Genomic DNA, 17,959 nt, shown 5'->3' on the forward strand with positions numbered 1-17,959 from the left:
AAATATTAGTATTGCATTATATTATATTCCACATATTATATATGCTCATTTATTGATATTTTTTCATATATGTATCAAACTGTTATAAAATTTTTTATTATAACATAGAATATACATATAAAAAATATATATGGGCCTTGTGCTAATATTATATATTTTTTAATAGTCTACATGAATTTCATCAAGCTCGAATTGTAGAGAGCAAATATATACATACAATCACAATTGTATTTGAGATTAAATATATTAAAAGGGATCAGGAAAAAGTGCTAGTAATACTTGATTTATATATATATGTGAGTAGTTAGAGCGTATATAATGATTTTAGCTAATAATGTTTATAAAGTTCCTAAACTAAAAGACCTGAAAAACTTGAAGATAGCAGAGAATGATAGTATAAATAGATATTCGTTCATTAACAAATTTGAGGAAAATGAATTAGAAGATATAGAGAACATAATAAATAATAAGGATATAAGTATAGATATTAAAATAGAGTTGTTTTATTCCAAGTTAAACAGTAGCATACATGATATATTTAGGATAATAGCAGATTATACTAGTCTATATATTATAAATGGGGAAGGTTTATTAATTCATGTATGTATGTTATTATCTAAGTTTTATTTATTTCAAAATGAAGAAGATCAAAATATTCTTAGTTTTAATAATAGCTTGAATATTAGTAGTATAATATATTATATTGAAAAAGTGTTAAGGGATTTTGCTTTATGTAATTCAAATTTTCATATAATATTTTTTAATGTTTTTAATTTGTTTTTTGAAAAAGAAACAAAATTATTTGAAAATTATAATATCTTAAGAAATGCATTTATAATTCATTGTAAAAAAAATTTGATTCCTTATTATATTTTTGATAATTGGTATAATGATAATAATTATAATATATACATTATAAAGTATAAACCTTTATTTATGTTTGTTGAAGACAGTTCTTCTTTTTTATATTTGTTTAATAAGTTTTATGTAAGCGAAGTTGATGAAAAAAATGAATTAGACAATAATGTAACATTATCAAAGGAAAGGGAAGTTGACGAAAAAACGAATAACAACAGTGATCAAATTTTAGATGGAGAAAAAAATCGTAGGGAATATTTGAAAAAAAAAAAAATATATGATTACTATAATGAAGAAATTAGAGAAATATCAATTTGCTTTTATTTTCTTTTAATTAACAATATATTAAGAGACATAAAATCGGTGCTTTTTTTCAATGTGGAAATTGAGAAGAACACTGTGAATGCCTTTTCTATAAATTATAAGATGATAAATTTTAAAACAGTCGAGAAATTAAATGAAGAATCAACATCGCTATTTGAAAGGAGTGTATATAATAATATTGATATTAAAGAAAGTATAGATTATGAGAATGTTAATAGTAATTACACACAGATAAATATATCACAAAATATAAAAGATTATGATTTGATATATAATGATGAAAAAAATTATAGTAAAGAAGAATTAGAACTGCTTGAATTGTTTTCAGTAAATGTGAAATCAGATAACATTAATTTGAAAAATGTCGTATTAAATGTGTTTTATTCCAAAATTAAAGAAACAATTATTAAGGGTGATGAGAAAAAGGATTTCACATTTTTAGCTGTGAAACTTATATTTATGCATAATTATTTAATAGAAAAATTAAATATGAAAAATTTAAATTGTATACCTGATATCGAAAAAATGGATAAAGATTATTGCAGTTATAATTTTATAAAATCACAAGTAGAGGGATACGTGCTATCTTATTTAAATATTTATAATTTAATATTGAAAAGTTTACAAGGATATATGTATTGTGATATTTTGCAAAATATTAGAAATACAGATATATTGCACTTTTTTAATTCTTCAATAGTTCATAATTTAATAAGCTTTATTTGTTATAAAATAAGAGAAAATATTTATATAATTAATTATGAGGACTTTTCATTTGAAGATACAGAGTTTTTTGAAAAATCGTTTAAAAATGTAGTAGGAAATGATGATATGCCATTTTTTCCAATTAATTTTGAATTTTTACTAAATTGCACTAATTTATTGCCTAAAAATGAAACAAATGTTGTAGACGAAAATGATATAGAAAATAGTAAGATTGAAAATTATAACAAAATAGATGAAAATCCTATTAAAAATGCAAATCAATGCAAAAATGAAATATCAAATGATAATAAAATATTCAACGTTAACTTGATAAACATTAAAAATGAGTTTATAGAGAATTTTTTTCATATTAATAATAAGTCAAATGAAGTCGAAAGAAATACTAACGATATAATAAATGAAAATAATAAAAGTCAAGAAATTAAGTATAAAGTAAATTATGTAGATAAATGTATAGAATATGATAACGAATTTTTTGAGTTGTGTGGATTATTACACATTACACAGAGAGAAGAAGTATATGATATTTATAGGCGTTATATAAAAATGTCAAAAAATTCTAGAATATCAAAGGTAAGAAAAGAAGATGAAAGAAATGTATTACGAGGACAACAAAAAGAAGAAAGACGAAATGCTATAATTGCAAAATATTTTTATATTAGCTCATTACATCATCCAATTATTATATCAGAAAATCATCCATGGTTGAAATATTATATATATAATATTGAAAAATTATATAATTATTTAAAAAATGAAGAAAATAAAAAAGTAATTAATATGAGGATGAAAAGAATATTTGAGGAGACATTTTTGAAAGAGAATATACCAAGTATTTGCGATGAAAAAAGTAAAAAAAATATAAACCAGCAAAATTACATTAAAATGTTTGAAGTTTTAGATGATACAAGTGGTAATGATAGTAACCTCGATAATGATGAAGAAAATAATAAAGGGAAAAAAGGGCAAAAAGAAAAGGAAGAAAAGAAAAATATTAAAGGAGGAAATTCAAATCAATTAACTCGCAAAGATGAAATTTTAAAAAGAAAAGAATTATCAAATGAAAAAAAATTATATGAAGTAGATTTAGAAAGATATAATGTATTAGAAGCAAAAATAAATAAACTGAGTAGCAATAATAATTATTCTGAAATGAACACATGGTCATTAGATATAATATCAGGTTTTAATAGATTAGTAGATGTATACAATTTTAATAATGTTAGTAATTTAATAAAAAATGCAACTCTTCAACTTAAGATTAGTATAAAGGTTTTAAGTAATATGTTTGATATTATTATGCACACAAAATTAAAAAATGTCAAAACTAATAAACAGAAATCAGACGCAATTAGAAGTGTAATGCTAGTTTATAAATTAGTTAATGAAATTTTTAACAAATTTAAAGAGTATCTAACTGAAAAAGATATTGTTCAGTTGCAAACTGTTTTGCTATCACTTGGGTTTAGAAATAGTAGTTATAATTTATTTGAAGAGTATATTAAGATAAAGATGAAACAGATGGAAGAAGAAAATGATAACGATGCAGAAGAAGATAAAACGGGTAAAAATAAAAAAAATGTAAAAGGAAAAGAAAAAACAAAATTGAAAGGTGGAGCAAAAGGTGGAAAAAACAAGGAGGAAAAATTGGGTCTAGATAAGATAAAAAAAAAAGGAAGAGAAGAAAGTAATTCAGAGAGTAGGGTAAAAAAAACCGACAGGAAAGAATTAAAAGAACTTTATAAATATAAAATCGAATCAGTAAAAACATATAGTGAATTAAAAATAGATGAAGATAAAGAACATGTATTTCAATTATATTATATGTACTATTTATTAGATAGAACAACAGGAAACATAAAAGATAAACGTGTTTTATTTACTTTAGATACTTGGCAATATAATATATTAAATTTAGTAGATCGAAGAAAAAGTATTCTAGTTTCTTGTCCAACTAGTAGTGGTAAGACGTTTATTTGTTATTATGTTATGGATAAGGTATTAAGATTAAATAATGATAGTGTAGTTGTATATGTTGCCCCAAATGATACATTAGCTTTACAAGTATTTCATGAAGTAAATGGAAGATTTAATACAAAAAGTTATTCAAAATATGGGGAAAATAAATTGTGCTCATATTTAACAGATAAATATGCACAAGATAAGGCATTAGAGGCTCAAATAGTTATAATATTACCTAGTGTTTTAGAAAATATTTTATTATCTTATTATTCGATGGGTGAAAATACTGGTTTAGAGACAAAAGTATCTAAATTTATTAGTAGAATTGAATATATAATTTTTGATGAAATTCATTGTATTGGAGATAAAGAATTTTATGGGCCACAAATTGAAAACATTATTCATTTAACAACTTGCCCATTTTTAGCATTATCTGCTACTATTGGTAATATAAAATATTTTTATGACTGGTTAAAAAATGTTATGATAAAAAAGGGAAAAAATGAAAAAGATTTGCATTTAATTAAATTTTATGAAAGATTTTCAGATTTAGTATTATATGTATATACTAATAGAAATTTGCATCACTTAAACCCGTTGGCTTGCTATAATTATAGAGATATATTATATAAAGGTATTAATAAAGATTTTTATTGCAATCCTCGAGAAATATATGAAATTATAATGTTATTATTTGAATTAGCTAGAAAAAAAAATTTTTATGATTTGGTAGAATTTTTAGAACCTTCATTTTATTTCAAATATACACGATGTATAAATAAGAAACAATTTATATATTACATGCACAGTGTAAAAGAAATGATAATATATTTAATACAAAATAAGTATATTACTAGTTCAGACTATGATATGTTCATACACATGTTGTTATCAAATTATTTGAAGAATACTGATGTATCTCGAGAGGAAAAGAAAGAAGAGGAAACACATAATAAAAAAAAAGAGGTAGATAAAAGGGAAATGGTCAAAGAAGTTGATAGTAGTAGTGATAGTGATGAAGAAAATAAGAAAATAACAAGTATGCAAAGCACAACGAAACATTTATACAAGCGAAAAGTACAAGATGATATCCCAAAAGAAAAATTATTTCAGGAATTATACAAAAATGTTATATTGGATGAAAAATATTATTTAAACAAATCAAACGATTTAGTAAAATATACTGAAGCTGTAAATGCTGAGCAAGAATATTTAGATAGCGGTAATTTAATAGAGTTATTAAAACACTTAGAAGATGTAAATTTTTTACCATGCATTGTTTTTAATTTTGAAAGAAAAGAATTAGAAGATATGACTATCAATTTGATTAATGAACTTATGAGAAGGCAACATGATAAATACTATGGAACTGATGAGAGGGCGTTTAATACTAAGATGGAAAATAAGCTACGGCAAGAAAGATATGAAAATTTATTAAAGCAAAGAGAAATGCTATTAAAAATAAAAACTGTATCTAGAAACCAAAGATTAGAACAAAATTTAGATAAAGATTATTTAGATATGTTAAATGAAGATGAAATACCAGAACCTCCTATAGACATTTCAGAAGAATATGATGGTGATTTTTATTTTTGTAATAGAAAAGTATATCACAATTATGTTTTTGAAATAGAAGATTTGATAAAGGACGCAGAAAGAGCAATAGAAGGACGTAAAAATAAGGACATATTAATTGAAGGTTTAAAAAGAGGTATAGGTTTACACTATGAAGTTTTACCTTACAAATTTACAATTATAGTTGAATCTTTATTTAGATTAGGATATATTAAGATAATATTTAGTAATAAAAATTTGTCCTTAGGAATAAATATTCCTTGTAAATCTATTATATTTACTGGGCATACTTATGAATTAAATTCTCTTTTGTTTAAACAAACTTCTGGAAGAGCTGGTCGACGTGGGTTTGATTTATATGGTAACATAATAATATGGAATATTAATTTTAAGAATTTAAAAAGATTAATCACGTGCCCTTTGCAAACACTTTCAGGTACATATTGTGTTAATTTTACAAATATATGTAGAAGTATGCTATTATATAATTGCTTGAAAAAATATAGAGAAATGGAAGAAATTGCACATAGAAATAAAGCTATAGTAAATAAACCAAGTAAAAAGAAGAAAAAAGAAGAAACTATGAGTGTAGCTGAAAAGGAAGAAATTTTCGAAAAAAACAGATTTATCAATATTAACTATTTTAGTAGAGTTAATGGTATATTAAGTTTGTTTTACAATACTTTGTATTATATAAATGCGTTTCATGATGAAAATAACAAAGCAATAGCAGATAGAGAAAGTAATCCAATTGTTGAACGTATAAAAGATGGAGTAAATAAAACAATAAAGGGTGATAGCGCATCACATAACACGAATAATTATGATGTAATTTGTGAAAGTGATTATTTAAATTTTCGAAAAGAAGAATTTTTAGAATATAAAGAAAAAGATATATCATCCGATTTTATCAATAGAAAATATGAATATAACGAATTAATTTGCGAAATTATTGAAAATAAGAAGAAAAAAAAATATATATCAATTTTTGAAAACCAGAAAAATTTAAAAGAATTATCTTTTATGATAAAAATTCATTTTCTTATATATATAAACATTCTTGTTGAAATGGAAGCATTAGATGATGATGGAAATGTAATTAATTTAACTGAATTATCTATATTATTAAAAAAGGAATGTGATAATAACTTTTTATTAACACATTTACTTAGAAAACGAATTATACATAATCTTATAGGAGACAATGTATTCTTATCATACTTAAATAGTGAAGTATCTTTACAAAAAATAATTGATTGCATAACTTTCGAAAAAAATTATTCTCGAAACACAATAGTAGATGATAAATCAAGAGGGAATTTTATTCTATTGTTTATTTTTTCTCATTTTATTAATAAAATAAAAGAAAATAAAATAGCTCTAACCAATATATTAATCAATTATAATAATAAAAGTAGAAACCGATTGGAATTATTTAGTCATAAATATTTCCCTCTTTTACATACGCTTCCAAAATCTGTACAAAATCATGTTAATAATTTAGAAAAACTTATATTAAATAATTTAATAAATTATTCAATCATAATTATAAGCAAGTTAAAATTGTGGAATAGGAAAAAAACATACTTACTTCCATATACACAGTTATACATATTTGAGGAGCACCCTTCTTCAAATTTGGTTGACATTTTCAATAAAACAAATTCAGAGTTCATAAATTATTATAAAGGAAAGGTAATAACCATAGCTATATAATATGATTTTTTCTAGATTGTGGATATGAATTTAATTGCGATATTTTTGTTTACTTATTAGTGTGTTATCTTTATCATTTTGTTAATGTGCACCCTCGTATTACTATTTTGTTATTATTCATTCCTCATTGTTGATAATTTTTTTATAGGTTGGCAATTACAATATAAGATCCCCTTTCTTGGCCCCTCTTTATAAAAACGATAAATTCGATAATTTATGTGAATTACTTTACACATCTCTAATTGATTTGGATATGAAAAAAAATATGATTCCAGATATAATGGAAGACTATGTTTATTTTTATAAGTTTGAAAATGGACTAATAAAAGAGGAAAAAGCATGTTTAAAAAACTCTTATATGATAGATTATTTCTTACACGGAAAGTATTACGTTTTAAGAAACAAAAATAAACTAGGACAATATACTTGGTATATTATAGATAGATTTATTGACTCTTTAAAAAACATTGAAAATTATTTATATGAAATTAAGAGAGAAAAAGATTTCTCAAATGACGTTTTTTACACGTGTCTAAGTTCAATGAAGGACATTTTACAAAAGCATTTTAAATCTATTAACTCAGAATAAGGAGTGAAAAAAGTTGATGAATTGCTATAAATTGTAATGGGTGAAAACAACGGGAGGAAGAGCAGGTGAAGCTAACTATAAAAAATATAATTTTAATATGGATGAATAAGTATATATTAATATATATATATACATATATTTAATTTTTATAAAGGTAAAAAAATAAACCTTTTTAAACGTTATTGTGACTATTACATATTTTTGATGCATTAATTTGTTAAATATATTCCTGCATTTAGCTATTTGCGTAAATAAAAAAATATTTCAATTAAATTATTTATTTTGTTTTTTTCGCTTTATGCTGCTTATTTTTTGGAATAATAATATGAAACAATTGTGTTTAAAATATGAGATTTATCACAAAACATTCGAAATAGATAAGTAAAGGATATAATATTTAGTAATATTCATAATCCTTTATATATTATGCGCCATTATAAGAGAACATATAGGCGATGTGATTTGTGTGGGGCATTTATTTGATTTTCGATGACTTTGGCTATTTTGTTCAACCCTTTTCATTTTTTAGCATGTTACATTAATAAAATGATATTGATCAAATATTTTTTTAATAAGTTTCTAAAAAAATATAGTTTGCCCCATAGAGAGACAAAGGATAAACAATGCATGCACATGTAGTAACATGCTAAAGTCATATATATGCATCTATAAGCATGGCCACGTTTGTAAAACAAGGTGAATGTGAAACATTCATGTTATACCGATAAGTGAACTAGTGAATAATGTATATATGCATATTCGCATATATGACGGTTTAAACAATAAAAAAAATGACAAAAATAGGGTAAACCGAAAAAAATGACAATATAAATTTGTAAGAAAAATAAAATAGTAAAAGATTCACTAAGATAACGAAAAAAAATATTCTCAATAATTTATTATTAATTTTTAGTATACATTTGTATAGACAAAATATTCACAAAAAAAAGCGGAATTAAATTTAACCATGTAAATATGGGTATCTATAAATTCGAGAATATAGAAATATGCGGATTAATATTATTAATCTGCCTTGATTATGATATGATTTTCTTTTTTGTTACATTATGTTAGGAATGCTTATGAAATGTTAAAATTTTAGTAGTTATGCAGTGAGGAAGCAGTTCACGAATCTTTTAAATTATAATATGTTTCGTATTCCTTTTTTAGAATTTTTAGATCTTTATACAATTGTTGAAATGAATATCGTCGTGATGGTATGAAATGTAAACATTTTTTAATAATTTTATCAATTTTTTTCTTCCATATATCATTTGAAAAGATTCCTTTATTTGGTAATAGATCATTAATAGTAATGTTTTTTTCTCCGGAGTATATATTAGTACTATTTTTACAATTCCATTCGCATAACAAATCAACAACCTTGACTTCATTTTTATTGGCAACAGTTAATAAATTTTTTCCCCCGAATAATTGGCATAATACTAGGCCGACACTAAATATCGTTGTTTGAGTTGTAAATTTAATAACCCAAGTATCAACTGGATGCATTTCTAAATAATCATATTCCTTTTTTCTTCGTGCTTTTCTATCACAATTATTTAAGTCAGTTTCCATTTTTTTTAATAAATAATCTTTATTATTTAAATAGTCCATTATTTCATCATTATCAATATATTCAGTTTTTAAATTATCATCAGGGATATCGTGTGGACATACATTATGCAAATAATAATTTTTTAGTATATCATTTTGGTATTCATCTGAATTTTTATGTTCTAATTTATTTTCATCAATTTCTTTCATAGGGTATTCAAGATGCAATTTGTTTTTTTTATCATAAATATTATTAGGTAAATAAATTTTTTTTCCACTCAGCATATTATTACCATTAGTTTGTTCTCTTAAAGAAATGTAATCTTTATCATCATGATTATTATTATTGTTAAAATCTGTGTTCATGCATCCAGCAAGATATGTGCTTTTGTTTGTGGACATTATATATGTATTTAAGTCATTTTTTTCAGAAAAGTCAGTTTTTATATTAGTAATACTACTATCACTGTTTTTTTTGCTGTTACATTTACTGGTATCATTTATGCTGTGGTTACTAATATGTATGTTATCATTATTGTTATGATCAGTGATATTTTTATTTTGCTCGTAACTCAAATGTATTTCTCTCAAATCAATGTGAATATTTTCATTTAAATATGAGGTTGCATTATTACCACTTGTTCCAGTAGTACAATTACAATTTCTAATTATTGCATTTAATGGGTTTTCACAATCTGTTATTTCCTTTCTTTTTACAATTGGTTGAATAAAACGGAGATCTAGCAACTTTTTCCATCTGTGTTTGATTCTTAATTGTTTCGTTTTGTTAATATGATAAATATTTGAATCTGGGCCATACCATGTTTTCCTAAATTGATCAGATTTATTTAAGGAAGATAACAAAAAGACTAACAATGCACATTCAGGAGAACAATAGCCTTTTGTACAAATAACATAATATAAAAAGTTAAAATTTTTATTTGCGTTATTAATTTTTATTTTTTCATAATATGATGGATTGGTTGGAAAGAAAAAACATCTTCCTGGTAATGCATCTCCTATATCTATTATAGTAACGTTTTTGCATATAATTTTTGACTTTGAAAGTTTATATTCTACCATAATGTTTCCTGGTTTTGTATCCCAATTAATTATAGGATTGTCAATAGATTCACTTATCAGCATTAAACGTTTAACCAACTTTTTACAAATATCTAATAAAAATAATCCATAATTTATATTTTCGGTGCCTTTGAGTTTTTGTATAATATATGTTAGTGTGCATCCTTCAATCATTTGCATTGCTACACCTAGAACATGTTCGTTATTTTTTGTAGTTCCAACTGAAGACCACAAAAATTTTGGTATTGCATTCATATATATACACTTATTATATTTTTTTTTTTTTGTTGAGGAATTTTCATTTTCTAAATTTCTTTCTTCACAGTTTTTACAAACTTTAAGTTCAATATTTTTGAAACTATTGGTATTCAATTTGAGTGAATTGCGTGGAATATAACAATCATTAAATGATTTTTTAAGTTCTAAATAATTTTCATTTTTCGCACCTGAATTGAATGGTAATATCTCCTTTTGTAATGCTGATTCTAGACTGGAGTATGGTAAAGCATTTTTTGAAATAATATTTTTTAATTTTTTTTTTTTTGGTCCTTCCATTTGTTTTTTTTCATTAACAAATTTGTCTTTAGCATAATCTTGTATATAATTATTTTTATTCTTTTCATATATTTCTTCATCCTTTGTTTTTAAAATATTAGTGTGTATATTTGCCTGTTTGCTTGTTTTTTTGTTAATAATAATGCTTTTCAGCTTTAATTGTGACTCTTTTACATTTTTGGAAGTATTATTGCTTTCTTTTTTAATTATATTATTTTTTTTAATATTATTTCCGAGTTTTGCACAATTAATATTTTTATTGGATGAAACACGGTTTCGATTTGTGTTGGCTTCTTGAGTATCTTTCCTTTCCACTTTTTTTTTCCTAACATTAGTCATATTCACTATTTTTAACTTGTTTTGGAATTTGATTTTTTTAGTATTTTTTTCCATTTTACTTTTATTTGAAATGGTCATATATTTTTTCCTTAAACTTTCGTGTATGTCATTTTCATTGATTATATTATCATTACACATTTTCCAACGACTATTGAGCACATTGTTATCAAATGTTTCCTGATTCAATTTGCATGTGTTAATAATACGATTATCATAATAGATATTTAGGCAATATTTGCAACAAAAATAAGAGCAATTATTGTTCTCTATACTTGTATCATTATCCTGACTAGGGTTGGTATAGCTAATTTGATTGTTAATACTACAATTAAGCATACTATTAAAATTTCTTTCAATATTGCTTATATCAATATTAATGGCATTAATAATAGCGTTACTACTATTATGATTAATATTACTGCTCATTATATTGATATGGTGAATATTTTTTTCATGATTTTTTAAGGAGTCTTGACCCATAGTTTTTGTTTGATACTTTTCATTAGTAATAAAATTTTCATTAGACAATAAAACGTTAGGATAGTTTTCATTGTTAACATTGTCAATATAATTTGATGACGATTTTGTATACAATTTTTTTTTGTTTATATCTATAATTTTAGGTATAGAATTATGGCTATAAACATTATTGCCGATTATTGGGTGCTTTTTTGATAAACGTGCTTGTTTATCATTAGGCAAATGGGAATTGCAATGTGTGTATAGCATAATATCAAAATCAAAGTCATTTTTAGAAAGTATTAAATGTTTTTTTTTTTTTATTTCATAAGATGTTAAACTTTCTTCGTGCGATAGGCAAATATTTCGCTCATTTTTTTTTTTTCTTTTATAATTAGTAATTTCCATATTGACCTTTTTAAGTTGTTTCCCCTCGGATAATAAACTGTGTATTTTATATTTTAATTTATGTATATTACAGGCATTAATATTTAATATTTTAATTGCAAATTTATTATTAGGAATATTTTTTATCGAATTTTGATAAATATAAAATGGATTGTTTATAACTTCATTAATGTTTATATATTTACTTATATGTTTGATTATATTATAGATTATACGTGATTCTATGTTCATGTTAGTTTGTATATATTTTTTGAATCTTTCTTTTAGTATGTCATATAGAGATTTATATCCAAATTTTTTTAGAAAGCTTATTTTTTTAACTTCATTAATTAAATGTTTGCATAGAATTTCTCTTTTCAGTAATAAACTAATGGGGTCATCTTTATTACCATTAAACATTTCGCTGCTTTCTTTATTACTGTATTTATAATCTTTTTCGTTATCCTCATTATTCGGTATTATTTCATAATCAGTTTTCTCTTTATTACTTCTAGTATAGTGTCCTGAAATAGTATGAATATTGTTGTAAAGTAATTTTGTCTTACTACTGCAACTACTATTATTGTTGATATATTGTTTGCTATTAATATGATTTTCTTCCTTTTTAATAATAGAATATGTGATATTTGAATTCTTGTTAATTAATATATTTCTATTTTCATTATATATTTGTTTGCTTGGTGCTACATTATGAAAGTTCCTTTTTGATGTATTTCGAATACATGTATTCAGTGGAACATTGCTATCTTCATTGTTTTTTTTTTTTTTTTCAATATTTATAATTATAGAATTATGCATATTATTTGAATTTATAGTATTGTCGTTGTTAATTATATTATCTTTGTTTTTATCCTGGGAAATGATATTGCGATTATTACTGTTAATGGAGCTGATGCAATTGTTCCTATGGGTACTATTATCTGGGTTTTTTTCTAAAAGGTTATTACTAATCGATATTTTTTGTCTTTTCAAATTAATATTATCATTATTATAAGTTTGAAATGAATTATTCATTTCTATTGAATTTTTCTGCGTTTCTTCCGATAAAGGATATACATAATCATCAACCATTGATTTGATTGTACTGGTATTTGTTGGAAATATATAATTGTTTCCATTTTCGATCCCAGATTTGAGATTTTGATTCTTTAAGAAATTGTTATTAATAAAATAATCAATAATTAAATCATAGTCTTTACTTGTTTGAATAAAATCATTTATGTTATCTTTATTAATATCAAGATCTTTTACATCTTTCGTTTCAAGCATTTTTGATTTTAAAAAATCATAGTTATTTATATTTCTTTTTAGTAAATGATAAAATTTTTCAAAATTTTGAACGTATGGACAAAACATGTTACAAATATTATCAATTGCAACAATTTCCGCTTCATATATTTCAAATTGACACTTATTTTGCAAACTTAATTTTTTTCTTAATTTTATGTATGCATTTCCAAATTTTATATCATAATTTATGTTTTTTAAATGGTTTAAATATTTGTTTAATGGATTACAATTAGTGGTTATATTATCATTTTCATTTTCTGAAAAAATTCGTGGATTATATTTTGGAACAGCCCATGCCACGATATTTTTTTTACTGTCTTCCTCGTGTTGGTTACCAATAAATGTATTTTTAGTATTTACTACATTGCCTATTTTTACTTTATCATACTCCATTAGGGTTTCATTTTTTTTATGCATGTGATTTGTTTTGGTAAATTTTGTTTTTCTTTGTGTATTGCTCTTAGATTTAAGCGCCACTATTTTGTTCGTTTTTAATTTTTTATTATTGTTATTTTTACAAATACTGTAGTTTAGTTTATTATTATTTATTTTTTTTTTTTTTTTTTTCCTGCAACTGTTCTCTTTGTTCGTTTCTTTGTTATTATCTTTCCTTTTTTCGTCATCATTATTATCATCATTGTTTCTATTACTATTTCCAATATTTCCTTCATTAGTTCGCTCATAATTATTTGACCTATTCTTATTATTATTATTTTTATAAGTGTGCCTTTCCTCTTTTTTACTATCTTCTGTGTGCTTAGTACTATGATTGTTTTCTTTTTCATTATTATTTGAACATGTTATATTATTACTTTCACGATAGCCAAAACTATTTTGACTATTATTATTTAAAATGCCTGCATATTTATAAAAATTGTTTTTATTTATTTGACGTTTTAAAAACATATTATAAATGTGCATATAAATTCTACATGGTTTGCCGAAAATCTTAGGGAAAAAAGAAAATACACAATTGAAACAAGCTTTATCATGATTAAACTTTTTAGTAATACATTTATTAAATGTGGTGATAATATTATTTGTTTTAGAATGTTTAGCAATATTTATAATTTTTTTTTTTTTTAAAATATAGAAATATTTCAAATTATTTGCACACATTAATTTTTTAATCATATTGGCATTATTACATTTACTACAAAAAAAAACGTTTTCTTGATGAAAATTTCTTTCCCCCTTGATCATCATATGGATATCATTTTTTTCGTTACGAAACAGGATTATATTTTTTAATAATTTGATAAGTATATTACCTAAAATACAAAATTGGTATATAAATAAATTTAGTATCTTATATAAGACAACATTTTCCATATTATAATTTTGAAAACAAATGCGTTTTATAATGGTATAATAAAAGATTCCATGACTTATTTTATTATTCAAAAATATATAAAAACATTTTTCTGCTAAATAAAAAACATTTTTGATATGTAAAAATTTGTATAAATACTGCATTACAACAAATAATGGATATAGCAATTCTGAAATTGTGTATTTTTTGATTCCATCAATAAATAAAAATAAATTTGATTTTATAACTTTATAAAAATATATAAAGAATAGTAATAACATATAAATAATATGATGCTTCGTTTTCTTATAATTTTTTGATTTTTTTAGTAATTTTCTTAATATAATTTTTGTATGAATGCTTTTTTCTTTTTCCTCAAGTAATTTTATGCTAAAAATATGATTTTGAAAGAATTTAAAGCATTCGAATACTGTAAAATATATTTTCCAATTTATTAGATAATATAAAAATTGCTTATGGACATTGTAGTATAGATAGTTTACTACATTTTCGCGTATGAAACATATATTATTTGAAATAAAGTGTATTTTTACTAGCTCATGTTTACTACAATTTTCTATATTTTTGGATAGCTTAGAATTAATATAAAGAATTATAATTTGGATTTTTTCATTTGCGCATCTTCCTAAAATTGGCATTATTGTTTGCAACCATATATTTCGCAAATTACATGTTAGAAGGATAATAAGGACATTTTCGAGATGCAATACGATGATATATTCATATATGTATTCAGTTGAACATGTATAGTATAAAATTATTCTAAAATTAAAAAAACTGTTTTTTGATAGTATTATATGTCTGGAAAACAATTTAATATTTTTGAGAGTACAAATTATGATGATATGGTAAATATCTAAGAGAGCATGGATATTATTATATTTTGAGATGAATGATATAAGTCCATGGAAATATTTTATATCATATGTGCTATTATTAAGGTGTATTTGAAATAGCGGATTCACATGAATAATACACAAATAGGCATAATCATAGGAAATATTAATTATTCTACAAAAATTAAATATCATAAAATATGTTTTGTCGACTTCATAGGAGTTTACATATGATGATAATTTATTGTTTTTCACATTGTCTTTTAATAAAATTTTATTAAAAATAACTAATATTATTATTATTTCTTGTATCTCAATACTAAGATAAAAAGGGGAAATAACAATAATAATACATAAAGGCACAATTTTTTTATATCCAATATTTGGGATATCACAAAATTTGTTTAAGAATATTATATAAATGGTATTATGTATAGCACATAATTTTGAGCAAAATTCATATAATTGATAGATGAAAACATTTAAATATTCTGGTTTTTTAACAATCAAAATTTTTTTATTATAATTCATTTTAATCTTGAATCTGTAGTTAGTATCATCAAAGTTGGTATGAGAGACTATATTTATAAAAATTAAGAAATAAATATATAATCGGTTAATTATTTTTAAATATTTAATATAATTGACATGGTAAATAATAAAAAAGTACAACACAATAATGTGCTGAAGCAATTTGACATATTCTTCAACATTATTTGGTATTTTATTAATATATATTCGTTTATAAAATAAATTACATAGTTTTTTTTTTTTTTGTATTTTTATTACACGCATAGTTTTTCTTTGAAATTGAATAAATTCAGTATTTTTAACACTATCACATTCTCTAAAATTAATTTTTTGAATACATTTTATATATTCATCATTGTATAATAAACTATGGAGTAAAGTATTTAATCGATAATCATTATATATACATTGGTTAAAGTAATATTTTATATCTTGCATTATTTTTTCTTTCAAATAAAATAAATTGGATTGATTTATATTAAGTTTTATATATATATTATATAATTTGTTAATTTCATTTTGTTTACCATATGGGAATATTGATGAATATAATATAATGCTATTTACATTATTTGATATAATATATTTTTGTGAAATTTTTCTTTTATTTCGAAGCATAGTGTGTTTTATATTTTTCTTATATTTATTTGCTATAATTTTTTTAATTATTATTTTATTATAAATAGTATTGCGATTCACGATCTTATGATTTCTGATATGATCACAATTGGGTTTGTCTTTATATAAGCCTGTAAGATTGGGATTATAATTATTAAAATTATTATTATATTGCAGTTTTCTTTTATTACCTTGGTTAATATTATCATCATTTTGAGGAGTATTGTATTCGTTGTAAAAAATGTGTCTATTTTCGTGTAAGCATGATAAATAAGCATTTATATATTTTTTGTCCCTATTAGTTTCTATTAAATCATATAAAGATCCATTAAGTTTACATGTATTACTTAAAAAAATATGGCTGCTTCTATAATTATTTAGTACGAATTCTGCATCATGATATTTAAAAAGGAGATCATCACTTCTTAAATTTGTCAAATATATCATTTTTCTGCGTATGTTCAAAGTTTTTTTATATTATTAAAATATAATTGATAAAAATACATAAGAACATATTTATATAATAGTAACTACTTAAATCTCCACTTGTGGATAATAAAAAATATGTACGTTTTATTTAATGAAGACAACTATTTTTTTGTCTTGTTTTGACCAAATATAATTATGACATTTATCTATTTAATTATATTAATGTAAATCGTTACATAAAATTAATATCTTAATGTAATAGAAACTATTAATTTTATTATGTTAATAATTCATAAAAAATATATATTGACACAAAATCAATAAAATAAAAACAAAATACATAAAATGTTAGAACATTAAAAATATAATTTTCTAATAGATACGTATACATGTACGTTCTAACGAATAAAGTTCCATTCATTTACATATATACAACAATTTATTTATTTATTCGTTTACATTATAAATATGTGAGTACACATATCATATATGCACAGGGATACAAAAAAATTCAAAACATTTGTAAAAATATAAAACAAGAGTTGTATGCATTTTATTAAAAAAAAAATAAATGATGAAATTCAATAAACAGTATAAATATATTACATGGTTATATATTATAATAATTGCTGTAGTAAGACACATTTTATTAGTTAGAGAAGGTTTTTTTTTATCATATTTAGATAGGCCATCGATTTCATAAAATAAAAAACATAATATATAAATGAAATGGGAATATAATAATATAGAATTACATTTAAAAAAATAAAT

The 17,959-nt window shown here is 22.5% G+C and overlaps 2 protein-coding genes across 2 annotated transcripts; one reads left to right on the plus strand and one right to left on the minus strand.

Annotated features, from left to right (window-relative positions):
- Positions 1-318: 318 nt before the first annotated feature.
- Positions 319-7,750, plus strand: PBANKA_0418000 (ATP-dependent RNA helicase DDX60, putative; the record flags this gene model as incomplete). Its single annotated transcript, XM_034568226.1, has 2 exons — positions 319-7,140; positions 7,310-7,750. 2 exons carry the CDS (start codon positions 319-321, stop codon positions 7,748-7,750), a joined length of 7,263 nt encoding a protein of 2,420 aa, XP_034420237.1.
- A 1,125-nt stretch (positions 7,751-8,875) lies between these two features.
- PBANKA_0418100 (conserved protein, unknown function) lies at positions 8,876-17,206 on the minus strand (the record flags this gene model as incomplete). The annotated part of the gene is made up of 1 exon (XM_034568228.1): positions 8,876-17,206. One exon carries the CDS (start codon positions 17,204-17,206, stop codon positions 8,876-8,878), a length of 8,331 nt encoding a protein of 2,776 aa, XP_034420238.1.
- Between the last annotated feature and the right edge of the window lie 753 nt (positions 17,207-17,959).

The sequence above is a fragment of the Plasmodium berghei genome (assembly GCF_900002375.2).
Source record: "Plasmodium berghei ANKA genome assembly, chromosome: 4".
Classification (NCBI taxonomy): domain Eukaryota; phylum Apicomplexa; class Aconoidasida; order Haemosporida; family Plasmodiidae; genus Plasmodium; species Plasmodium berghei.